The sequence below is a fragment of the Oryzias melastigma genome, linkage group LG22 (genome assembly GCF_002922805.2).
Source record: "Oryzias melastigma strain HK-1 linkage group LG22, ASM292280v2, whole genome shotgun sequence".
Classification (NCBI taxonomy): Eukaryota; Metazoa; Chordata; class Actinopteri; order Beloniformes; family Adrianichthyidae; genus Oryzias; species Oryzias melastigma.
Window position 1 is genome coordinate 27,261,324 of NC_050533.1, and position 26,909 is coordinate 27,288,232.

Sequence of the window (26,909 nt, forward strand, 5' to 3'; positions counted from 1 at the left end):
CAGAAGTTCAGCTCACCTCCACTGCCTGCTTCTTGTTAGGATGCCTGCTGACGAAGGGTTGCAATCTGCACAAAAAGAATACATGAAAAAGAAATCACATTACTTTTATTTTAGAAACACTACAAAAATGACATGTTTATTTACTAGTAGTACTTGTAATCTTTGATATATTTTGTGAACTTGTTGGACCAAGAAACAGATTCTGCTGTCTGTCACGTTATTGATAGAAACACTTAGACTGTGACTGAGAATTACTTTGTAATGTAACCCTGATTGACAATGACCGAGTTCAAAGGTTTCCAAAAGTCTGTAGCAGGTTTGTACACACTGGAGCTTCTGTTTTGGTCCATTCTTCACTGCAGATCTTCTCAAGAGCAGGGATATTTTGGGCTGTTGCTGGACAACACAGACTTTCAACTGCCTCCACAGGTTCTTTCCTGGATTGAGGTCTGGGGACTGGCTGGAACACTCCAGAAACTTGAAATGCTTTTCACATATCAGTAGTCACCTCTTTGTTACTAGGAGGATGTGTTTAGGATTATTGTCCTGCTGGAAGATCCAGACATGATTCATCCTCAATATTCTCCCTGATGGAAGAATCTTTTTACCCACAATCTCACCATATATGGCCCTATTCATCCCTTCTTCACTACCGATGAGTCGAGCTGTAATCTTTGCAGAAAAAACTCAGCCTCAGTCGTCTGTGGAGACTTTACAGAACGAGACGAGTCACTTCAGTAAAAGAGGTTTGGAGAGTCGATGTAACCAAAGAACACTGTAAAAGGAAAAAGCATGATGATTATTTGTTGTTAAAGCTTAATGTTTGAACTGACAGTTACTATAACATGTTTATTTATTCATTTATTAGACAGGGACATTGCACATTAAAAAGCATTGCTACCAATGCACCAGAGTTAGCTTGAGAGCTGTTTTCCTCTGCTGTCCCTGGACTGATGGGAACACCGTCTCCTTTTAAAAAATAAAAATAGAAACAAAATGCAATACAAGCATAAAGAGAAAACAAAACAGTAAAAACGCATAACATCTTTTAAAAGTAAAAATAAGTTAGATGAGCAGACAATAAAATGAATCATGACAATGAAATGTAAAATGGGCTCTAGAGTGGACAATGACTTTGTAAAAATGCAAGGTTAATCTATTAGAAAACATAAAAGAACACAAAGAACATGCAGACATTTAAAGTGACCCGAGTAAATTCTGAGTATTAAAAGATGATGTATGCTGACATGTCTGATGTGTCACCAGCCGGTTCTTAAGGTGTTTCTTAAACAATAAAAGTGAGCCCAGTTCTCTGATGTTCTGAGGGACAGAGGTCCATTCCGCTGTAACTGAGAAGGCCTTTTGAAGAAGTTTTTGTGGCATGGAGCTGTTAAAATGATAAAGATGTAAATACAGCTTTACAGAATTCATCCTCAATAAAGATCTTTACATCAATAACCAGTAGTTATAAACAAAGCTCTACTGAAATGTTCTTCCCAAACAAAAATGGATCAACTATGGCTGAATTTGAGTTAATGTTGCTTTTTTCACGTTTTTCTGTGAGACTGTTTCTGACTCCAAACAGACGAGATGAAAGAAAAACACAGACTGTAAATGAACCGTCTCCTAGACGGTGGCAGAGATAATCAGTCCTGAATGTACAACTGGAGGAATTCCTCAGCAACCATCCGAGCTCAACATCCCAGTGGCTGGAATTAGCATAGTTCCCAGAGGCTGCCCCCCCTGTAGGCTGACAGTGAGAGCTCATCTCTCTGTGACAAGGCCAACGGCACTGGTAAGCTTTTAATTAGTCTGCCTTAACCAGGGGGAAGGAGAAGGGGGAGGAGAAGAGGAGAATGTGGCATCTTCACCCCCAACAGCAACCCCCACTGTTCTCAAAGCTCATTATACATTTTCATTCAGCCCGACAGATTGCTTCCTGCTGAGAGAGCTGTTCAGGGAACCAAATGTGTATCCTGGACCAAGTCAGAGACCACTGTGGTGGCAGAAGAACAGCAGGGATGGAGACGAAGGGCAGGAGGAGGAGAGTGGGGACAAAGTCTAAAGCAGAGCTAGAGAAAGACATGATGTGGACGAGACGTATGAAGAGAATGAGAGGCTGTGGATTGATAAAAGAAAAAGATGGAATAGAATAATGTCTCAGATTTCAGCTGTGCTCAAAAGTTTACAAACCCTGGAAGAGATTATGAATTCTAGGATATTTTTTATGATTGTGAATAAAAATACTAGAACTTTTTTCCCCTTTATTATTAATCAACAGTGTTGACTCTTCTTAAATCATAAAGACAACAGAAACTTCCTAAATGACCCTAATAAATCCCCCAGTTCTTAAGACCTTGTATTTGCTCCTTTTGCATCAGTAACATCTTGAATTCTCTTGTGGTCGTTGTGGACGAAGTTCTTCATGTTCTCTCATGGTAAAGTAGTCCATTCTTCTTAAAGGAAACCCCAAGTTCCTTTCAATTCTTGGTCTGTCTTGCTCTAACTGTCCGTCTGAGATCTCCTCAGAGTGGATCAATAATATTGAGGTCAGGAGTCACTCCAGAACCTTCACCTTGTTCTGCTGGAACCAATGACAGCTGGACTTGGTCTTGTGTTCTGGATCCTTGTTGAAATGTCCAAGTGTGTCCTCTGTACATCCTCTGAGCTGAAGAGTGACAGTTTTCCTCCAGTTTCTTCTGTCCTGCAGTCATCAATTCTGACCAAGTTTCCTGAGTCTTTGTAGCTCACACACCCCAAACCATCAGCGATCCACCTCCGTGTTTGACAGTAGGGATAGTGTTACTGTCAGCATAGGTCTTGTTGACTCCTCTCCAATGCAGCATTTATAGTTGTGAACAAAAAGTTCAGTCTTGGTCTCATCACTATGACTTTGGTCCAGAAGTTCAGAGGTTTGTCTCTGTGCTGTTTGCCGTATTGTCACCGATCTGTTTTGTGTCATTCGTACAAAAAAGTCTTTCCTCTGTCGACTCGACCATGCAGCCCATTTTTCTTCATGTGTCTCCTTATTGTAGATCTAGAAACATCCACTCCACGGTTTTTCAGAGTCCTGGATCACAGATGAAGTTATTTGTGGGTTTCTTAAATGATTTTTCTGGCAGTTGTAGCAGAAAAGTTTGTGATCATGTTCTGGTTTCAACAGAACTCCTCACTTTCTACTTCTTGATCAAAGTTTGAACTCTGACTGACGTTCTCAGATCCTTGGATATCTTCTTATATTCCCTTCCTGTTTGTACAGTTCGGTTACCTTTTCCCGTAGATCTTTTGATCTTTAGCTTTACTCATGACTCCGATCAAGACATGTTGGTGCAGAACTGGATGAAGGTTCTGTTGGAGACCAGAACCTCCAAGACCTTTAGTACTCACATTGATTATGGGTAAACCAGTGACAGGTGAGGATGGTTACCTTCAGCTGTCATTCAAACCCTTTTGGATCAGCTTGTGTTCATGTTTTCAGTCAAAGTCATCAGAGTATGTAAACTTTTGAACAGAGTCATTTGGGAAGTTTCTCTTGTCGTTATAGTTTAAAAAGATAAACAGAATTTTCTGATAATAAATGGTTTCAACCAACCACTAACTATGAGAGGAAAAAGGTTTTGTGTTACCATTCATACTCTATGAAAAATGTTCAAGAAATCATCATTTCTTCCAGGGTATGTGAACTTATGAACACAACTGTATACTGACCAGGTTAGAGAGTAAAAATAAATAAAAATCAGGAGAATTAGCAGGAAATGTTTTTGCACATTTTTCTACAGGCGTACAGGTGTTACTGAACATTTATGCAACACGTGAGGTAAGGAAGGGTGAAGTACGTGAGATATGTGTGTTGTATGGACTTCCAACCCCCCAATCCTGTGCACTGTACATGCGGCACATGAGTGCTGTTCACGCGATAGGTGCATGCTACATGCCTGCAGGCTGACTGCTGGAAATAAGAAGTTAGACAGTCTGAGTGCAGTTTGTGTGGACATCCTACGGGCACTAACCTTTCACATGCACACCCCTTGTGTGTGGAATTCCCATGCAGACAGGATGGAGTCAGAACCCACACTTTACTAATGACTAGAGTGACGTAGGGGAACCATGCGACAAAATGTTGAAGCGGTTTGAATCTCATGAATCTCGCTCCAGGCTTTTTCTTTCACAGCTCTATTCCGATATACGAAGGACTTGGGGTCAGACTTTTTTTAAAATGGAAGAAAAAGGTGGAATTGTTTTCAATTAACTCCTATCTACATTAGGGTAGCCACGATTAGTTGACTAATCGAAGACTAATCAATTATAAGATAGTCAGCGATTAATTTAATAGTCGATTAGTTGTTAATTTATATTAAATGAAGTCAGAGTGTAGTAAAGCTGAAAGTTATGATGGCATTCTAATCGATTTTTGGACTATTTTGGCATTTATTAAGGTCTTTTTGGCTATTGTAGCTAATATTTCAGCTATATGATAGCTATTTTGGCTAACTTTTTTTTCCCACTTTTTTAGGCTAATTTGTCAGTCAACTAATATTTTAGCTGCTTAGCTTCAGTGTTTTCAGCTATTAGCCTCAGGGTTTTTAGTTATCAATTTCAGCATCTTCAGCTATTCAGCATTCACAGTAGTATTATCACAGGTAATGCTATTTATCAAGTTTTTAGTTAGTTTAAAGCTAATGATGGTTAAGATGTGTGCTTTACATCCAGTGTGCGCATGACCTGATTAGTCGACTAATCGCAAAAATAATCGGTGATTAGTCGACTATTAAAAACTTTGTTTGTGACAGCACCAGTGCACATTTGATAGTCACATTCTACGGAAATATCAGGTATTGTATATTAAAAGCCCAGAGCAGTAATAAAGAAATACACAAGATTTCAAAACTCAGATCATTTTTACATGTTTCCCACTTAATAATTACGGGCATGGAAAGTTTTATCATTTATTCAGCCTGAAATGAGCTTGTTACAACCTATTATTATCTAGTAATAACTAATCAACACATCTTTAGTTGCTACATTTATTCATCCATTTCTTTTTGAAGTGTTAAAATACCGTATTTTCTGGACTACAAGCCGCTACTTTTGTCCTAGGTTTTGAACCATGCGGCTTATACAAAGGTGCGGCTATTGTGTGGATTTTTCTTCCACTGTTAGGGGAGCTCTAACTGGAAATAGAATCAAAAACAAGAGAAAAAAATCTATGTAAATCAGAATAGCCAACGCTACTTTTTCTTTAGCAGATAGAACACTCATGACTAATTATTAGCTGGTAATTATTTTCAAATCCTCGCTTCTTCATCATGGAAATCCCGCAAAGAAGTTTGTGTGGTTCACATTTTAAGTAGAAGGCCATGGAGCTTGCTGTCTAGGAAGGAAACCGCACTGCTCTACACAAGCTTAGCATCAATTCATCTATGCTGAGACGCTGGAGACGGCAGGTACAGACATGTACATTCACAATACAAAATTCTTCTCTACATGCAGTAAATATAACATTTTTCAACATAGATATCTGCGGCTTATAGCCCAGTGCGGCTTGTATTTCTTTTTTTTTCTTCTTTTTTTTTTAAATTGAGAAGATGCGGCTTATATACGGGTGAGGCTTATAGTCCAGAAAATACGTACTGTACTGTTTTAAATTTATAGTATCCCATGTCTACAATTCTAAACTCAGCTTTATATCACTCAGGATTTATTCAGAAAAGGTTAAAGTCCTAATAGAATGACTTGTCTTTTCTAAAACTTGAATTAGAGAATAGTTTGGAAGGTGGAGCCTCAAATTCTTCTTGGTTTTATCTCTGCTGTCTGTCACCTTAGCCCACCCTGCACAAAACTCTACAACACTCAGAAGAGTGCTGCCTTTTTTAAATCATTTGCCACTTCTGGTTTGATCCATTTGTTGTAAAAGTTTTCTTTTGAGGACTCCTCAGCATCACGCTGCACTGTTTAATACTTTGAGATACCAGACATGCCCCACTTTACTGTGAAAGCTGATTTTTGCAGCATCTTTTCAAAAGAGCAAATCCTGCTTTCATTTAGGATTCATACAGACTGTGTTGGACACCCTCATGTGAAATATGAAGTTTAAAAAAAGTAACTTCTCCAAGAATTTGTTTTTTTGACCGTTTTGAGACATTTCCCTATTGCGCTGGTTTGTTTTACTGTGACATGTTGGAGCTTTACTCCTCAACTCTTCAAGCCTTTTTAATCTCTCATCTGATTGCAGCCTTTCCTTGTTTTTCTTTTTGAAATCAGCTTCTTTTGATTTGAACCAGGAACATGAAACATAAGAGAATAACTGCACTTTTCAAACAATAATCCAATCAATCCCATAAAGCAGAGGAAGGATGAGGCGGAGGAAGAGCTAATCTGCAAACTGAGGCTTGAATTAAATTAGTTCTGCAATGAGCCAGGACGTAAATAAATGATGATAACAATCTCTGCTCCCAACTCAATTTTCCAGCTGGGGATTGAATCCTCATTTATGCATACACACACACACACACACCCATGCACATGCGCACACAGCCCACTTCAACTCTTCAGGACAATTCAATCAGGCACAATCACAAGCTCGCACACAAACACTCCCGTGCCCACACATACTTTCCTTGAAACAAAACACACCCTAAGTAACACACAAACTCACAATACACTGTGTTCTATTTTCTATATTAATTACCGGTTCTTAATTTTTATGTATTCATTTTGTTGTGCAGAACTTTGTGTAACCATGTATGAAAAGTGCTCTTTAAATAAAGATCGATTTGATTCGATCAGTGCACTGTGGCGGATGTGTCTGACTAAAATACATGAAAAAAAACTGATTGTGTTTTCTTTCTCACTCCCTTGTGCAAACGCACATATGCGTGGTACATGTTTGTTCAGATTCAGAGGTTTTGTGCGCAGAAATACACACAGGAACAGATTTACTACAATCTGAAAAAGACACTCGAACCTGCACTGCGGCACCAAGTCAGGGATTTTTTTTATTACATTTGTTTCAATAATTTGTTTGAATTATAACACTACCCATGTCTAAAATCTTAGGGTCCTCATAGTTTTCTTTATGCTTGCTAGTAATGATCATTTCTTACATTGTGCCTACACCGTACGCTTGTAAATGTTTTTAAATTTACAGTATTTGTACTACAAACCCAGATAATTCACCTTTATTGTTGTGCACAGATACACTATCCCCCACAAACCGTTTATAATTTAACTTTCAGTCTTCCTATTAGATTATGGGAATTTGTCTGCTTTAAATAACTTCTGGATGTTTTCTGGTGCCCTGCGACAGACTGGCGACCTCCCCAGGTGTATCCGGGTTAGTAGTTACAGTAGTTATGCTCTATATGACATTAGTACCGTTTGATATTTTACAAGATCCTTTAGTTTGAATCATTTTGACTGTACAAAAAATTATTAGTACGCTCTAATATGCTATTTTGTGGATGTTCTGGACTGCTCACTTTTGTTACAAATAAGATGTAGTTTAGATTTAGAATTATTCCTCCATACTTCATCACTGTGGGAAGCAAAGTCTAGTTAATTGAAATCTAAGCAAATAACTGGGGAATAAGAGAAGAAATGTGTATTTGAAACATAAAATCTGCTTAGAAGTGAATGTAATAAACAAAAGAACACATAACTTTCCAATCTACTATTGGTATCAGCGATACGTCTGATATCTGCCCAAAAACTCATTCTTAGATTGAATCAGACTGCACTGAAATAATCGGATAAGCAGTTCCTTCCTCTGTTGATTACACTCGTTTTCCGTTCAGGTACCCGGCATGCAGTCCATGGACTCAACAGGAGCGCAGACGAGACGTCGACTGTGAGCCAGTAGTTCTAGGCTGATTCTAGGGGCCCAGGCTGAAGGCCCCTAATGCCAGTTTGCTTCTATGTTAGGGGCCCTATAAAAATATAAAAATCCTTAGCGGGGACCTGTCAGCAGGAATCACTATCAAGTTCTTTCCCAGGAACCCTTAATGGAATTAGGGCTCAGTTTTGGGTTCACTTCTGACAGATTTAGAGAGTAAAAAGAGCAAATGATAACAGTCATTATTAACACGGTGAAGACAAAGCTGTCATTGGTTTTCTGTTTGAAGCACAGAAAAGGAGAAGACAGATAGTGTGCTACAAGTCCAGACTTAACTACAATACGTAGGGCACATGTGAGAAAGTCAAGGCCCGGGGGCCGGATCCGGCCCTCCAGGTAATTCTATACGGCCCTCCAGATCATTTTATTTTATTGTTATTAATGACCCGATGTTATCTTGAGCTCATTTCTAACTTGTATAATTTTGACAAAATATATTTTTATGGAGTGTAAAATATTGAAAGTTATTTAAGGTTTAAGTTGATTTATTCTGGAATGATATTCCTGCCTTTTTATTATTCATAATTATGTTAAAAAAATTACAGTTTTAAAGTTTTAGAAATAGTCATTCTGCTAGCTTTTTGGCTATCAGCTTCAGTGTTTTCTGCCAGCATCTTCAGCAGCCAAATTCAGCTTACAGCGTTCACAGTCATAATTATGTTAGAGTTTTAAAGTTTAGTTTTAGAGTGTTTAATACATTTTTATCCTGTTCGGCCCGCGACCTAAGGTGTGTTTTGGATTTTGGCCCCTTGTGCCATCAAGTTTGACACCCCTGATTTAGGGAGACGTTGGGTTATAAACTCTATCATGATTAAGTGAAAGGTACGCAAACTAATAAAATAGTTTTTATGAGTTTTTTCTGAGTTAGTACTCAGTACACTGGTGGGAGAACTGGTTACTCCCCTTTGTATGAAACACTGATTAGGAAGGTGAAGTGGTGGTGGCTCCACAGCCCCATTGGGGTCATTTCACATCCAACAGTCAGTTCAGCTGCTGAGAGTCTTCTCAGTTTTTCAGCAGATGCAGCTGAAGGTTTGCAGGTCTGAGACTTTCAGAGAGGCTCACTGTGGTGTTTTAGGAGACAGGGGCATTTCCTTCGCCTTCATGCCTGTGATCTAAACAGAAGGACATGAATGGATGAAGCAGCCTGTGTGATAAGCTGGTGAGCGCTATGACAGTTTTGAAGGAAGGGATTTGTGGGTCAGCGAGCGCCTGGATGCGCACTGCGGCATGGAGCTTTCCCTTTGCAGATATTTTGGGAGCGTGACTGGTCTTGCGAACACAGATTAAAGATTCAGTGAGACAGGAGGCTGTTAACGGCTGCAGGCTCATCTCTCACGTACACTTTCATATGAGCTGTGAGACGAGGAGTCCAGCTTTAGGTTTAGGAAGGACTGAGACGATGATTTCATGTATTATTTTAATGGGTTTTATTCAGGTTATGATAAACTCCTGCTTTAGTTCCGAAAACAACAAATAAAACTGAGTTTAAAGTATGGATGTGTTTTGGCAAGAGTGGTGATACGATACGTAACCAGATACATGTCTCATGATAGATCGCCATAAGATTGGACCAGAACAAAATTCCCTTTTTTTAAGAGTATGACTTGAATTGAATCTACCTGAATGTTAATGTCTGTCATTGTAACAAAATGGTCAAATTAATTGTATTTAATGTTCTCAGCATTAAGCACAGCGACTGTATCTCATAAAAAAGTTGCTTTAATCCAGAAATTTATGCTACTTTTCTTTTGGTAAATTAAGAAATATTTGTTTTTTAGGGAACAGTTAATATTGTCTGATTTCCACAACAACATATTTTTCAGTGTAAGAAAAAAAGTGGAATGAATGTGCTTTAACTAATACATTTCTAAAGGTCTGATTGCAAGATTGCTAACTGTTGCATTTAAACGGTTCATTAACCTGAATGGGTGCTTCAAAAGTGAAGGGAAAAGAAAAAGTCAATTCTTTCCAGAAACATTTGAGTGTGATGACAGGATGAATGTGGAGAAGATGTTTTATTTACATGACAGTCAGCGCTGCAGCTCAAGTTTTCTCAAACGTTGTCTGCTGTGATGGTCGTTTTTACCTTAAAGTAAAATGAACCGACTGTCCCTCAGTCCAAATGGTATTTTCCATTATCAATCATTGATTTATCTCATTTTCAACCGATCTTTTAAAAATATAGGCTAATTTAATTTGAATAACCGCTTGTCTCAGACAGATCGATCTGGATGGATAAACTGATTCATCAATTTATTGATTAATAATTACAGAAGAAAGCTTCTTGGATCAGAGGAAACACATCCTCAACTTAAAAACTAAATACTGGATGTACGAGAGTCTTCAAAGATATGTAATATGTAACAAAGACTCGACGACTGATCATTAACCGAAAAGAGCATGAATACTTTTGGACATGTTCCTTTTTATTTAAACGTAAATGCAAACAGATTTGGCTTCACAGTCACTTCTCCATGAATTGCCCTTTTGTCGGACATTTTCAATCAAATAAGAATCTGTCTTTTGAATGATAGTGGTCTAAAACAAAAAATATATAAATGTGTTTACTTACATGTGACAGACAGAAATAAGGAAATAGAAAAAGTTTGCATGTTATATTGGAGATTAGCTGCAGACTGTAAGTAGGTCAGTCAGACTTTTGGGTAGGAGAAGTGAGGAAATTGAAATTCAGCGTGAAGCTTTTGTGGAGAACAAGAGCGCAGCGTGGCGTAAAGAGTGCTCTTAGATGTGTGTGTCTCACCAGTGATGGCTGTGTGACCAGAGGGGAGGATCATAGTGCTACGCACCATTAATCACGCAAATGGGGACCATCACACTCTAGTAATCTAAACAGACACACAGTCATACGTCATGCAGATCAAAGAGTCTACATCAGACTTTGTGGCGACAAAGTCACTCTGTTCCTAAATCAAACTCAGGGAAATGTTGGTGTGGGATGTACATTTCGTAATTTAACCTGATGATTTAGAAATCTTCTGCCACATATAGTGAATTGAGAGTCCACTGCAGCTCTGTGCTCATTAGTGCTGCCACTATTATTTTAATAGTCGACTAATCACAGATTCTTTTGTCCGATTAGTCGACTAATCGGGTCATGCATAAACTGGATGTAAAGCACACATCTTAACCATCATGTATAGCATTACCTGTGATAATGCTAGTGTGAATGCTGTAAGCTGAATTTGGCAGCTGAAGATGCTGAAATTGATGGATAAAAGCGTACTAAAATATGAGTTAAATGCAAAATTAGCCTAAAAATTCACACAAAAAGCTGAAATATTGTCAAAACTCTAAAATAACTTAAAAAACAAAAAAGCCTAAATTAGCCTAAACAGCTAGTATGCAGCGGAAATATTAGCTAAACTCCAAAACAGCCTTAAAAATCTTAAGTGCCAAAATAGTCAAAAAAAATGCCACTATAACTTTTAACATTACGGCACTCTGACTCCATATAATATAAAGACTAATCGACTATTAAATTCGTCGTCGACTGATGGTGGCAGCCCTAGAGCTCAGACAGCTCTCTGAAGGGACACAGCAGGAGACTCAGTTCCAGAGGGTCAGCTGACCGGTTCCACGAGTTCAACACACAGTGGAGGAGCAGCGAGGACGGTCCAAATGATGACAAAGCTCCACAGCAGAGGGTCACATGACCACTGCAGTGATGAAGTTCATTGTACCTCTTAAGAAAAACAAACCAGAGACCACTACAGCGCTCACACAACACAACTCCACCGTAACTCTCGCATCTTCAGACTGATCCACAGCTTCATAGGAAGTGTGAATCCTTTCCTGTGTCCACAGGATTAAATATTCAAACTGCCGCCATGTGTGCATTTATTTGTGTATCTGTTGAGTGTGTATATTTTATAAATCTAACAGTCCTTCTGTTATTCTTCTTGTTAACTTGAACTGGATAAGACCTTCTGACGATTCCCACGTCTGCAAAAACATGTTATGGTTGACTTCTGAAACTAATCTTTAGATTGAGTCTTTTCTGTAACTTAGGACACCAACACTTAATAATTGAAGGGTCTCTACAAACTAGCAGCAGATTTGGTGACGGCAACAAACCGACACTGGTCTCTTCGCGAGAAATCTCACTCTGACTGACGTCTGCTTCTTTAATTCTAAAAGTATCTGTCTTTGCAGAAATTACTTTGACAGTATCAATAAGTTCTGAATGTTGTTTTGTTGTAGTTACACTTGTATGAAGTAATAAAGGATCCACGTCAAGCAAACTTTTTCCCTTTGTGTGAGCTGAACTTTTCCTGATCCTCACTGCACAAACCCAACATCCCTCTGAATGAGTCTTTCAGCATCTGTCATGCCGCGGAAGAGTCGGCTGAAACATTTGAACCACAGAAAAACAGCCAAATGTGGCTCAGCGTGGCCTCTGAAGCTTTCTGGCTTTTGGACAAGAATCCAGACTTTGTGTAGAAATAGAAAGAGCCTGCATGCACGGACAGAACCAGCAGGACAAGCAGCAGTGTAGTGAAACATGTCTAGAAAAACGGATCGTTGGTGTTGGATAATGTGTTATCGGAGCACAATGTTTATAATTCTGACAGCAAAAGTGTGTGTTTACCTTTTTACAGAAGGTTTCTGGTTTCAAGTAACAAACAGCATGTTGAATATCAGGTGTTTTCCCTTGGGAGACTTTAGTTTTATTGTGACAGCAGTGATTTATTTGACCTCGCCGCTGTCGCTTTAAGAGGTCGAAGGTCAAACGGCCATCAGCACAGCAGGCCTGCAGGGGCAGACTTTTGTCCCCTCAGCAACCATTCACAGCCGCGGGGAGCGGCTCCTGACACCCAGTTAGGCCTCAGCGTGAGGATGAAGAGCTGCATGGAAATCACTTGGGGAAAACAAAGGAGCCATGTGCAGCGCTCTCACGAAGCCGCTCCATCATCACACGACTGCAGCTCAGAGACACGCTCAGACAACCTCGTCACTCCAGAGCTTTGGTCTTTGCAGCATCCGCTGATGAGGATTGACTGGAGTGCAAGTTTCACATGAGTTCTGCACAAACACTAAAACTCTTCTTTATGAAACGATAGTTTTGATGTCATTTCTGAAGAGCAGAGGAGCTTCAGAGGAGTACTTATGCAGAAGTTCAAGATGATAATCACCAGACAGTGACAGACCCTCCAGTTATTTCATGGTTTTTTTTTCTGCAATGATTATAAATACCGGTAAAACAAATATTTTTTTTATTTACATGAGAGAAAAAAAGCTCACAAAATATTGAAAGTGAGAGATTTTTCCCTTTAGTGATCTGTAAACTCGTTTTCAGATTTGTGGAAATGACAGATAAAACATGTCACTTGAAGAAACGTTTTGTTCCAGATGTAAACATAAAAAGACATTAACCAATTTGTAATAAACTCATGTTTTTATCATACAATTGCAAAGACTAAGATCTAACAGCTGTTTTAACTCTTTAACACCTGAGGCTTAAACACAAAATCTTTCACAAACTGTAACTTTTCAACCGCTAACATGATCATTCTTACAATCTACTGGAATTATCATGTTAACGGTTGAAAAGTTACAGTAAATAAAAGAACAGAAACACTGGAGCTCAGGTGTTAAAGGGTTAGGAGCTCTCAGACAGAAGAACCCTAAAATCGGATATTTTCTGGGGATAAATGGACTCACTGTCTGACATGAAGGCTCACAAATGCTGCTGACAGTCAAACTATCAAACAAGTCAAACCAGACATTCCAACTCCTCCACCTCAGTCAGACGCTAACCAGCAGGTCAAATTAGAGCAACACACAAAAGCAAACGGTCCAACAAGCTCGATGAGCTCAGGTTACTGAGCAGACTGGAGCAATACTCCAGACGGGATGTAACGATTCAGTCAAGCCACAATTCAATTCAATACTCCATGTTGGCGTTTTAACTGCGCCCAAGGCAAAATGTAGTTGTTAAAATAAGAGGTTTTTGCTGTTTTTCTACGTATTTTAAGGCATGACTGTAAAAATAGGAATGTTTACCAAGTTGCACAGTGAATATTTTAAGTGTCGCTATGAAGTCACGAATTTTCAGCTTTCCAAATAAGAGCAGCCAAGACAAAAATTCAACACTGGTCATATGTATTTAGAAAATTGTTAATAATCATGTCCTTATATATTTTTGACTGTTTCAAATTATTTTTCTCCCCTTCTTCATCATCTTTTCCTTTGGGCTTTTCCCTTCAGGGGTCGCCACAGCGAATCAGTTCCCTCCATCTAAGCCTGTCTTCAGCATCCTCCACTCTAACACCAGCCACCTTCATGTCTTCATTCACTGCATCCATAAACCTCCTCTTTGGTCTTCCTCTAGACCTCTTTCCTGGCAGCTCTAGACTCAGCATCCTTCTACCAATATATTCACTGTCTCTCCTCTGAACATGTCCAAACCATCTCAGTCTGGCCTCTCTGACTTTATCTCCAAAACCTCTAACATGTGCTGTTCCTCTTATTTTTCTCCTCATTTACCTTTATTATCCTGCAGGGATCAGACACGGTTATGAGCAACAGCAAAGAGGAGCTACATCAGAAAATAACACAACAGTTATTCGTTTTTCTTTATTGTCAGAAAAGATCTTCTGCAGATCTACATCTCATCCCTGTTGTGGAAAGCTAGCGTTAGCGTTAGCATCAATTAGAAGAAGAAAATCTGAATTCAAAATCAAACCAGCAGCATTCAATGAAGTTCCTGTAACCTTCATCTAACTATGACCGGGTTGTAGAGAGAAATAATCCACGACTGGTTTAATATCATCCAGAGGATTTTGGGGAATCAGCTGTGGAGCGTTCTGCAGGAGGAATACTGACATTTGATCTGAGAGGGAAATACAACCAGGTAGAACATTTAGAAAATAAATATTGTACTAATTTCAGTTACAATTAGTTAATTTAGCTTTAATTATTTACCTAAAATTGCTTTAAACAGCGTTCAGCTGTCAGCTTTGCTGTTCTAAACCTGTAGACCAGAAGTCTCTTTACACACGTTTTGTGACGTCACATGAAAAGGGTTTATTGAAGAATTCTAACTCTGTCTGAAAAGGATCTTTTAAAATACATAACAGTTATACAGGTATGTTTATCAGGTGTTTTATGTAAAATAAGTGTTTGTTCACAATACATAGGATTTGTAGAATGAGTATTAACTGCAGAACTGAACCGCATGTGAAGAAGGAGACATGAAATACAGTGAGGGAAAAAACTATTTGAACCCCAGCTGATTTTGTAAGTTTTTCCACCAAAAAATAAATGATCAGTCTATAATTTCAATGGTAGGTTCATTTGAACAGTGAGAGACAACAATGACAAAAAAAAAAAATGGAGAAAAATGCGTTTCAAAAAAAGTTATAAATTAATTAGCATTTCCATGAAGGAAATAAGTATTTGATCCCTTTGAAAAACGTGGTTCAGTACTTGGTGGCAAAACCTTTGTTGGAAATCACAGAGGTCAGCCATTTCTTGTAGTTAGCCACAAGGTTTGCACACATCTCAGGGGGGATTTTGGCCCACTCCTCTTTGCAGATCCTCTCCAAGTCATTAATGTTTCGTGGCTGATGTTTGGCAACTGGAACCTTCAGCTCCCTCCACAGATTTTCTATGGGATTAAGGTCTGGAGACTGACTAGGCCACTCCATGACCTTAATGTGCTTCTTCTTGAGCCAATCTTTTGTTGCCTTGGCCGTGTGTTTTGGATCATTGTCATGCTGGAATACCCAACCACGACCCATTTTCAATGCCCTGACTGAGGGAAGGAGGTTCTCACCCAGCACTTGACGATACATGGCCCCATCCATCCTCCCTTTGATGCGGTGCAATTGTCCTGTCCCCTTGGCAGAAAAACACCCCCAAAGCATAATGTTTCCACCTTCATATTTGACGGTGAGGACGGTGTTTTAGGAGTCATAGGCAGCATTCTTCCTCCTAAAAACACGGCGAGTTGAGTTGATGCCAAAGAGCTCACTTTTGGTCTCATCTGACCACAACACTTTCACTCAGTCTTCCTCCGAATCAGTCAGGTGTTCAGTGGCAAACTTCAAACGGGCCTGTAGATGGACTTTCTTGAGCAGGGGGACCTTGCAGGCACAGCAGGATTTCAGTCCTTCACGGCGTAGTGTGTTACCAACCGTTTTTGTGGTGACTATGGTCCCAGCTGCCTTGAGATCATTGACAAGTTCCTCCCGAGTGGTTCTGGGCTGATTCCTCACCTTTCTCATTATCATTGGAACTCCACGAGGTGAGATCTTGCATGGAGCTCCAGACCGAGGGAGATTGACAGTTAATTTATGTTTCTTCCATTTGCGAATAATTACACCAACTGTTGTCACCTTCTCACCCAGCTGCTTGGCGATGGTCTTGTAGCCCATTCCAGCCTTGTGTAGGTCCACAATCTTGTCCCTGACATCCTTGGAAAGCTCTTTGGTCTTGGCCATGGTGCAGAGTTTGGCATCTGGATTGATTGATTGCTTCTGTGGACAGGTCTCTTTTATACAGGTAACGAGCTGAGAGGTCAATGTCAGCTTGTTACCTGTATAAGACCCACCTGGGAGCTAGAGATCTTGCTGACGGATTGGGGATCAAATACTTATTTCCTTCATGGAAATGCAAATTAATTTATAACTTCTTTTTAAAACGCAGTTTTCTCGATTTTTTTTTTTGTCATTGTTGTCTCTCACTGTTCAAATGAACCTACCATTGAAATTATAGACTGATCATTTCTTTTTTAGTGGGCAAACTTACAAAATCAGCCGGGGTTCAAATAGTTTTTTCCCTCACTGTACAACCTTTTTCACAACGTTGTGCTATTTTCTAAATGTCTTCAAAGCTCAGATAAAACTCCACTTCAGCTGGAACAGGTCTTTTTAGAGACACTGTTTTACTTCCAATATTAACATAATTCTTCAGATGTACAGATTAAATGCCAAATATGATCACATGAAATGTAAAACTGTTCTGTGGTGTCAGTAAAGTTGAAACTCTGTGAGGAACATGGGAGTTTGCGTCTTTTTTCCAGTTCTCTTGCTTGTCTGGACTGTCTCCATTGCTGTGCTGCTTTTCCTGGATCCTTCACCTCTCTGAGGAGATCACAGCTCCCGTTTTCCCTCTGGCACACTTTCTCCTTGGACTTCTATATTAAGCCAACCACGCTGTATTATGATTGTTAAGCCTGCAAACAGGCTGCTGAAGGTCTTGTTCTCTCACAAAAGCTGTTGCTTTTGGTTTGTTTTGTATGAATGTGACGCTATGAAACACTTGTGGGAACAACTGATCCAACTAGCTTCAGCAGAGTGAACAGAGCTGCAGCAGAACTCACTGCTTACAGGACGTTGAAGTCTGTGATTAGAAATCCATGAGCTATTTAATGTGAAACATTTGATCCCAGAAAGTCCTCTGCTCACACCAGCCAACCAAAGAAAACCCAGCTGAAGTTTGATACCATAAGGAGGGATCGGTTTTAGAGCCTGAAGACGCTGCTAATCTGGTTGATGGAGGTTTACTTCTTCAGTCTCTAAGAAAAGGATGATGGACTCATGAAAGGTTTTTCCCTCGAATCATTACAGGTGTTGCAAAGAAGGTCCCCTGACTGACGGAATGTGTGCATAGTGCAGCAGTTACACTGAGGCTCAGGGGGAGCGCTCTATGGGGTCACCAACCAACACGGCCCAGACAATCAGCGGACGCCCTCCGATCACTCCGGAACGGGGATCTGTACCCTGAGGCTCTGGAGCCACAACAAGTTGCTAGAATATTAGCTTAACAACAAATTAGCCCAAAAACCTCAATGGATGCTAAATTAGCCTAAAAAAAGGTAAAAAGTTACTAATTTATTAGCTTAGCACCAAATTGGCCTAAAAAACTTAAATGGATGCCAAATTAGCTAAAAAAAATAAAGAAATAAAAAAACTAACAAGTTGCTAATATATTAGCTTAAAGGGGCCCTACCATGAAAATTCTACTTTTTGAGGTTTTAAATGCATTTTACTGTTAACTGTACTGCTCACAAAAATTAAAGGCGGCCTTTAAAGAAACACATTAGATACATCAGATCTCAATATGAAGTTGGATATCTATACAAATAACGACAGGGCAGTGTCTTAGGAACAAAAGGATGCCAAGTCTTTTAATGGAAATAAAAGATTTCAGCCTACAGAGGCTCAATTGTGTAGACACCATCAAATCAGAGTGAAATGAAGATGTGGCAGGCTAGTCCATTTTTTCCAAAACTTAATTTCTGCAACTCAAAATGCTTTTCAGTATCTTGTGTGGCCCCCACCAGCTTGTATGCTTGACAACGTGGTGGCATGCTCCTAATGAGACGACGGATGGTGTCTTGTGGCATTTCCTCCCAGATCTGTGTGAGGGCATCCCTGAGCTGTTGTACAGTCTGAGGAGCAACCTGGCGGCGCCTAATGGACCCAAACATAATGTCCCAGAGATGTTCTATTGGGTTTAAGTCAGGGGATGGTGAAGGCCATTCAATTGTTTCAATTCCTTCATCCTCCAGGTACTGCCTGCATACTCTTGACACGTGAGGCCGGGCATTGTCGTGCATTAGGAGGAAACCAGGACCTACTGCACCAGCGTAGGGTCTGACAATGGGTTCAAGGATTTCATCTGGATACCTTATGGCAGTCAGAGCACCATTTCCTAGGCAGTAGAGGTCTGTGCGTCCCTCCATGGATATGCCTCCCCAGACCATCACTGACCCACCACCAAACCTGTCATGTTGAACCACGTTACAGGCAGCATAACGTTCTCCTGGTCTTCTCCAGACTCTTTCAAGTCTATCACAGGTGCTCAGGGTGAACCTGCTCTCGTCTGTGAAAAGTACAGGGCGCCAGTGGTGGACTTGTCAATTCTGGTGTTCTTGAGTAAATGCCAGTGGAGCTCCACGGTGCTGGGCAGTGAGCACAGGGCCCACTACAGGACGTGGGGCCCTCAGGCCACCTTCATGAAGTCTGTTCCTGATTGTTTGGGTAGAGACATTCACACCAGTGGCCCTCTGGAGGTCATTCTGTAGGGCACGAGCAGTGCTCAGCCTGTTCCCCCTTGCACAAAGGAGCAGGTATGGGTCCTGCTGAGGGGTTGAGGACCTTCTACGGCCCTGTCCAGCTCTCCCAGAATAACCAGCAGTCTCCTGAAATCTCCTCCATGTTCTGGAGATTGTGCTGGGAGACACATTAAACCTTCTTGCTGCAGCATGTGTGGATGTGCCATCCTGGAGAAGTTGGACAACCTGTTCAATTTCTGTAGGGTTTAGGAATCGCCTCATACTGCCAGTAGAGATAATTATCAAGCCAAAATCAGCACGAGTGGAAAACCAGCTAAAAAGATCAAGAGGGAGAAACTTGAAATGACCTCCACATGTAACACCAGTCCTGTTTGGAGGGTTTTCTAATTGTTGCCACTGAAGTGCACCTGTTGTTAATTCTATGAACACCAATACAGCTGAAATTAATTAATGAGGCCCTCAGCTGATTAACCAACCAGAAAATTATCAGACAGGTTTAATTCAATTCATGCCAGGCCCAATAAAAAAAGTGGTATAAAGAACCCCAAAGCGGTATGTTGATCAGTTCATGCATTTAAGAGTAATCCTCTAAAAACCTACACTGTCTGCAGCAGCCCCTCCCATACCAACGAAAACAAGCAGGTGGAAACGTGCTGACGTAAGATCGTTTCAGACAGCTCCCTCCAGGAAGAGTCTGCTCTGACAGCTCCGGCCCCAGACTAACACCAATATTCAATTTATCCCCTGAGTTAGTGATGATCAGCAAAAAAAACACTTTCATTTTAGATACAGAATACCGTACATCTTCCAGTTGTATCCTGTCTTCAGTAAATTCCAGCTCAAATAGGTGTTTCTTTAAGACGCTCCTCCCCCCCAAACCCCCGGGTCCAGCACAACCGCGCAGGAGTCGCGATGTGAAGCGATGGCCGGGGCTACTAAAGGGAGATATATATTATATGTGCATCCATCTTTGAAGAAGTTTGGATTATTTTCATGGACGAAATGCAGATACATGGATTTCTCTGGGATGACGTCACTGAAGTGGCAGTGAACCCACACGCAGCGGCAGGCGGAGCTTCAGGAATTGAGCCGTAGTTTGGGGTTTTAGTAACACATTTAGAAAATTATCGAACTTATTTGCAACAAATTATCAAATAAGTTTTATTGAATGAAGATGTTTTCTGATAACTTTTTCCAAGTAGACCACCAAACTGCGACAGAAGAGCAGAGTACTGATGTGGATAACTCATGGTACCAGGGCAAATATATTTTTACTGCACAAGGGGGAAACATGAAGCAATACTGGATTACTGGATTTACCACCATTGTAAATAGGAGGCCTGAAAAGTTGAGCCAATGGAAAAAAAAAAGAAAGAAAACTTGTAGTTTTTAAAATGGCCTCTCGAGGCAGACTACTAAAATGAGTCAGATCTCATAAACCCTCTGAGGATAAGTAATCACAATCTGATAAATTATACCAGATGTTTAAACAAGAGGATGTATAAAAACAACGTCAGTAAGTGTGTGTTTTAGGCTGAGCAGCATGATGAGGTTCCAGGTACTGCCACAGATCAGACCTTCTATCCATCTGGCTCTACTGTAACCCCCTTTCCAGCATTTCCAGTCAGTTACCTATGTCACACACAAACCTAGCCCCTAGCCATTGTGATATGCAGGATGTGGTGTAAAATGGTTGATTTGTCACAGTGTGTACTTCTATGGTCAGGTCAGAGTGAATAGAGTGAGACTGGAAAAGAGCGGCTCACCTTCAGCACAGCTCTCTAATCACTGGATGTGTCTGGAAATGGAGGGAGTAGAAAGCAGAGCCCTGACATGCTTCCCTGGAGCTGCACCCACACACTGGTCCATGTACGCAGATGACGCATGAGTAAAGTCAAAACACAGGAAGTATTCATTCACCACATCAGTGCGGTGGACAGATACATTAGGGTTACATGGAAAAATGCCAAGGGCCATTGTTTATCCTTCCAAGACTGGACTGTACATATCAGGACTGAAGAAATCTGAACACTGAAGCGTTCAGGAAACCACTCACACTGACCAGGACCTCATGACCACCACCTGCTTGAACAGACACTTGGGGTAATAAGAACATTACAGTACTGAGCAGAAAGCAGACTTAAGCAAGCAGTCTTAACATCACCTTCAGGAATGGCATGTATCCCAGCAGGACTATGGTGAGAGATGGGGAGTCACAAAGAAACGATCTTTGTTCATTTAAAATTTAGCAAAAGCCCGAGACTGATCCAACAGGAGCAAAACACTGAGGGAGATCTAGTGAAGTCAGGAGCTCCCCAAACGAAACAACAGGGAAACTAAACAAGCTCCTAAAAACAAAGCAACTGCATACATGAGCCACAACATCAGGCAGAGCTCAGCAGTTTACCTCGAGTGGACTCTCCTTTGAAGAAACTGCTGGTCTACTGGGATTTTCACCCACAACCATCTCTGGGGTTTACAGAAAATGGGCAGAAAAAGAGAAAATATCCAGAGAGCAGCAGTTCTGTTGAGGTCAGAGGTCAGAGGAGAATGACCAGACTGGTTCCGGCTGATTCAAAGAAAACAGTAACTCAAAGATCCACTGGTTACAACTGAGGTCTGCAGAAGAACATCTCTGAACAAACAACAACCTTGATGCAGATGGACTACAGCAGCAGAAGATCACTGCTGTCAGCTACAAGAATCTGAGGCTACAATTCACACAGACTCACCAAAACTGGACAATAGAAGATAGAAAATCGTTGTCTGGTCTGATGAGTCTATTTCTGCTACATTCAGATGGTATACAGTCAGAATTTGGAGTCAACAACATGAAAACATGGATTTATCCTGCCTTGTATCAATGGTTCAGGCTGGTGGTGGTGGTGTCATGTGTGGGGGATATTCTCTTGACACACTGTGGACCCCTCAGTACCAACTGATCATGGTTCCAACCCCACAGTCTACCAGAGTATTGTTCTGACCATGTCCATCCCTTTATGACCACAGAGTACCATCTTCTGATGCGACTTCCAGCAGGATAAGACTCCATGTCATAAACTGGAATCATCTCAGACTGGTTTCTAGAACAATGAGTTCTCTGGACTCTAATGACCTCCACACTCACCAGAACCCAATAGAACCTTTGGGATGTGGAGGAACAGGAGATTATCATCATGAATGTTCAGCCGACAAATCTGCAGCAACTGTGATGCTGTCATGTTAACATGAACCAAACTCTCTGAAGAATGTTTCCAGAACCTCATTGAATCCATGTTACCAAGAAATAAGGCAATTCTGAAGACAAAAGGGGTCCAACGTGGTACTAGCAGCATGGACCCAATAAAGAGAGCGGTGAGTGTGTGTCTAAATAGAGAAACTTTGTCTGATCAAAGGAGGTCTTGAGACTTTTCCTGTCTCATGTTTGATTTTGTTTTGACATCTAGAGTCCCGTTCACATCTCCACACAAGAACGAGAGGCCCCACCTCTGAGCTCCACCAACACCCCCTCCCAGGAATAGGACTTCAGCCAATGGTTTTGATAACCACTGGATTCCTGACATTTGCATCTGCTCACATGACATCTAGTTATTACATTTTTATCACATGTCAAAGACAGTCAGAACATGAATAGCCTGTTTTCTCTGTCAGCAGTTAGAGCTGAAGAAGATATTCAGATGATTGGAAAAACTATCTTATGGGATCCAGATGACCCCAGACTTACATTAATGTGGGATCCCTGCATGACTAAGGTGGGCAAAGGTGGACAGGATTTCATGTCTGCCACAGACACCAGTGAAAATAAAAAAAATCACTGATAAAGAAAAATGTTAGCGCTCTGTCTTGTGGGTTCCTCATGACCCCACTCCCAACGTTAACATGCCTAGGATGAATAATTAAAGTCCAGCTCCCCTTAAACGGAACTCTGAGATATCTTGAGCTGAATGACTGAGAATCCTCACCTGTGTGAGAGTGCATGCTACTCTTAGTGATACAGGTAATTATCATGCTGTCTCCCACATCATGGTCCAAATCACAGAGCTTGCATCATTAAATGTCTGCCACATCTAATAATCTCAGCCCCCTTCCTTCCTTGATGTCACTTTCATCAGCTTTCTTCCTCTATTCTCACCCTCCTCCCCTCAGTCACCCATTCGCTCACCCTTTTCTGTCGCCACTCTCGGCTAGGCGATCAGTCTCTGCCAAGCTTAGCAACTCGTTCATAATCAGCTTACTGCCAATGAGACTAAGCCTGAGCTGAAAAGACGATTGAGGGAGGCCGTTCAGCCACTGCCTGACAAATGGCAATAGCTGGGGGGATGGTGTCAATATAACACTGCATGAAGGGAGAATCATCTATAAAAATGAAGCTAGTGAATCATTTTAGGGCTTAATAGAGTGAAGACCAACTTGTGAGCAAAGATAAAATGGGACAAAAGAGGAAGAACCTCAGGCTCCCCATCTCAAGGAAACATTGGAAAGAGCCTTAAGCTGCTAATCTGGACTGTGACCTCGTGATGCCACCAACTTTCACAACAGCATCCACTCTTAGTGTCAACATTTTTGGCTGCAGGCTGAGCTGTTATTTTTCCTTTTTACTTTATGCTGCAGCTAAGCTGTGGATAAGAACTGGGAGCTTGTCCAAATGTCCCAAATTTTGAGCTCCCTAAATATTCCAGCCCTGGTTCTCCCATTAGTTCCAGTGCTGGGTGTGCCCCAGAACAAAGGCCTGGCCGCTGAAAGCTGTCTGGAGGGAGGAGGCTGCAGCGGGTAAGCTGCTTCGCTGGGAGCAGAGCCGGATGTCCAAAATCAAAGAAATGTCATTTCTCAGTGCCTCATGAGAAATGGGGTTGTCTAAGGGTGGGGCGGGGCCTGTTAAAGTACAGACCTGAATGTCTTTGAATCCTCTTCAACAGACAGAATAGTCCTCTGGTTGGTGCCTTCATGTGGGGAACATCTATGCTTCATTTGCTTAATAAGGAGATAAAATTTAAAAAGAAAGTTCTTGATCTCCACAAACTGATGTAATCAAGCCCTAGAATATTGTAGGAAACTTCAATTAAACCAGAACTCTATCTCACATTTTATGCTCAATAAATCAAATATCTAACTTTTAAGAAGTTTGAGACACTCATCCACTTTACAAATGATTAGTAGTTCATCAGTAGATATGCTAGTTTATAAAATGATAAAAATTCAGCTTCTCCTCGTCTTCTCACTGTCGGGGTGGTCCTGGTGGGAGAGAGAGCGGTTGTTGAAGTGTCCTGAAGCCACAGTGCTCCTGGTGGTTATAGTGCCAGAGTTCATCAGCAGTGTGAATGTGTGTGTGCATTGGTGAATGGGACTGTGACTGTAAAGGCCTTAAAGGCAGGTAGAAAAGTGCTATAAAGTATATGCCATTTACCATTTTGTAAAGCCTACATCAGGAGTGTCCAACTCAGGGGGCCAAAATCGAAAACACACCTCAGGTCGCGGGCCGAACAGGATAAACATTTATTGAACACTCTAAAACTACATTTTTAAAACTTTAAAACTGTAGCTTTTTAACATAATTATGAACTAGATATATAGCATTACCTGTGATAATGCTAGTGTGAACGCTGTAAGCTGAATTTGAGTACTAGTGCTGATAGCTGAAGATGCTGAAATTGATAGCTAAAAACACTGAAGCTGATAGCTGATAATGCTGAAGTTGATAGGTGAAATCACTAAAACTGTTAGCCAACTAAAATATTATCTAAATGCCAAATTAGTCTAAAAAAAAAAAAAAATGTAGGTGCCCTGCGACAGGCTGGCGACCTGTCCAGGGTAAACCCCGCCTTCGCCCATCAGCAGCCAGGATAGGCTCCTGCACCCCCACGACCCCAAAAGAGAAGAAACGGACAAGAAGATGAATGGATGGATGGATGGACAAATGCAGGTTAACTAAAACAGCTAGCATGTAGCTGAAAAAATAGCTAAACTTCAAAATAGCCTTAAAAACTGAAAAAAGCCTAAATTAGCCAAAACAGCTAGCATGTAGCTGTAATACTAGCTAAACTCCAAAACAGCCAGAAAAAATCTTAATAGATACCAGAATAGACCAAAAAGCTATCAGAATGCCAGATCTGGCCATCGGGCCTTGACTTTGACACATGTGCCCTACATTAATTCTGAGGATTCTGAGAGGTGTGTGCACATTATTTTAGTTTTGTTTTGTATTTTATGGCCTCTTTTTTGCTCTCCTGTTATTTTATTTGATTTATTTGAAGAAAAGCTTAGAAAATCTAGAGATGTAAATGTGCTACACAGACACCTCTCCATCCATGGTCACTTAAACAGACCACTGATAAAAGACCCCTCAGGCATTCTATATGCTTCAGAGATGAGGGCATGGATCCCCCTGATAATCCAGGAGTCTAGTGTAAACTGGTTTTTGTCCTTCATTGTTGATTTTTTTGTTGATTTTTTTTGTCCTTGACAGCACTCAAATGTGTAAACGTATTGCAGCAACATCTCAGCCCCTCTCTGCAATATTACAGCTTTGTGCTGATGAAGTGCACGGCATGTCCAAGAGCCTCATGGAAAACAAGTCTTAATATGACTTTGGGCAGAGCTGGGTAGGAACAGAACAAAGCATATAAAGGAGAAGCTCTTATTTTGGAGATGAAGCCAGGAGTGAGTCACAGTGAGATGACTGACCTGTTCAGAGGAGGAATCGCACATTTACTATAGGATGCTGGAGTAAGAGCAGCCAGGGAGGAGGCTCAGGAGAAAAGCAGAGAAGATTCTTTAAAAGTGGGCATCAAAGAGGCCAAAGCAGCCGTCTGAGGAGAGCAAATAAAATATATTTATCTGAATGCTTTTTATCCACAAAGATGGCTGACATCATTCAATAGACTCCCTGCACTGCCTCGGCTGGCTCCTAAACAAGAATAACATCCTCCTCTTTTAAATGCACGGAGCAGGAAGCTGCAGCACAAACGTCACATTTTCCTGTTTGCTCTGGTTGTTGAATGCTCTGCAGATCAGACTTCCTCTCAACACCTGGCTCAGCACTCTGGGAAACGGTCTGAACGCCTCACAGGGATGTTGGCAGCAGCACTCCTCTGGAGGAATAACTGCTGAAGTTTCTGTGGAGCTGACTTGGGTTGTGGGATAAAATTAGCCTTCTGCAAAACTAACAAACTGTTGTCACAGCTCCACCTCTTTCTGAACCAAGGTCAAAGAGAACACGCTTTGGCATGGAAAAGAAGAGATGATGGAGCAAATAAGTATAAAGAGCAACCGAGGAGGGAAAAAATCCACTGGAGGGCAATTATTTGGGCTATTTCTGGAAGAGCAATTTTCCACTCTTTAGGAGGGGGGCAGGGAGGGGCTGTTTGGCAGCTGTCTAAAGGAGATGAAAAAACAGAAAGAGGGACAGTCAGTGTGTACATGGTACATTTGAACCTCAAGAGTCTAGTGAAGTGAGGGCAGCAGGGGCAGAATGTCTAAAAAAGACAAGAATAAAACAAGAATGAAGCTACAGGGTGGGAGTGAGCAGGGGGGGGGGGGAGCTGAGAGCACGATCACAACACAGGGGAAATGGGAGGCTGATACGAAGCAGACTCAGGGTCTGCGGAAAGATCCCTTCTGAGGGAAAAACAGAGCAATGTCAAAAAGAAAAAGTTACAAATTAAAATGAAACAAATGTAAAATAACTGTAGATGAAGATCTGTCAAAAGGTGGGAGTTTTTCTGACACCAAAATGTCCAAAGACATTCCAACTATGAACGGTTCAAAAGTTAGAAACTTCAGAGCCTGCAGATTCATAATACTGGCAGGACTTCATCTTTGTTATTATGATCCTGAGCGTCACTCTCCTGGTAAAATAAGTATGTTGAACCACTGGGTTCATAAGTGCTGACCAGTGTTGGGACTAACGCCGTTTAAGTATAACGGCGTTACTAACGGCGTTATAAATCAAGTAATTTAGTAATCTAACTAATT

General features: G+C 41.0%; 1 protein-coding gene across 3 annotated transcripts in view; it reads right to left on the minus strand.

Annotated features, from left to right (window-relative positions):
• Positions 1–26,909, minus strand: part of LOC112138810 (transcription factor IIIB 90 kDa subunit) — a 126,411-nt gene that overhangs the window by 6,753 nt on the left and 92,749 nt on the right. For all 3 annotated transcript variants that reach the window (XM_036209863.1, XM_024261451.2, XM_024261452.2), the window contains exon 17: positions 17–65. In XM_036209863.1, the coding sequence (XP_036065756.1) occupies positions 17–65 (49 nt within the window). The remainder of the gene's footprint in view (positions 1–16; positions 66–26,909) is intronic.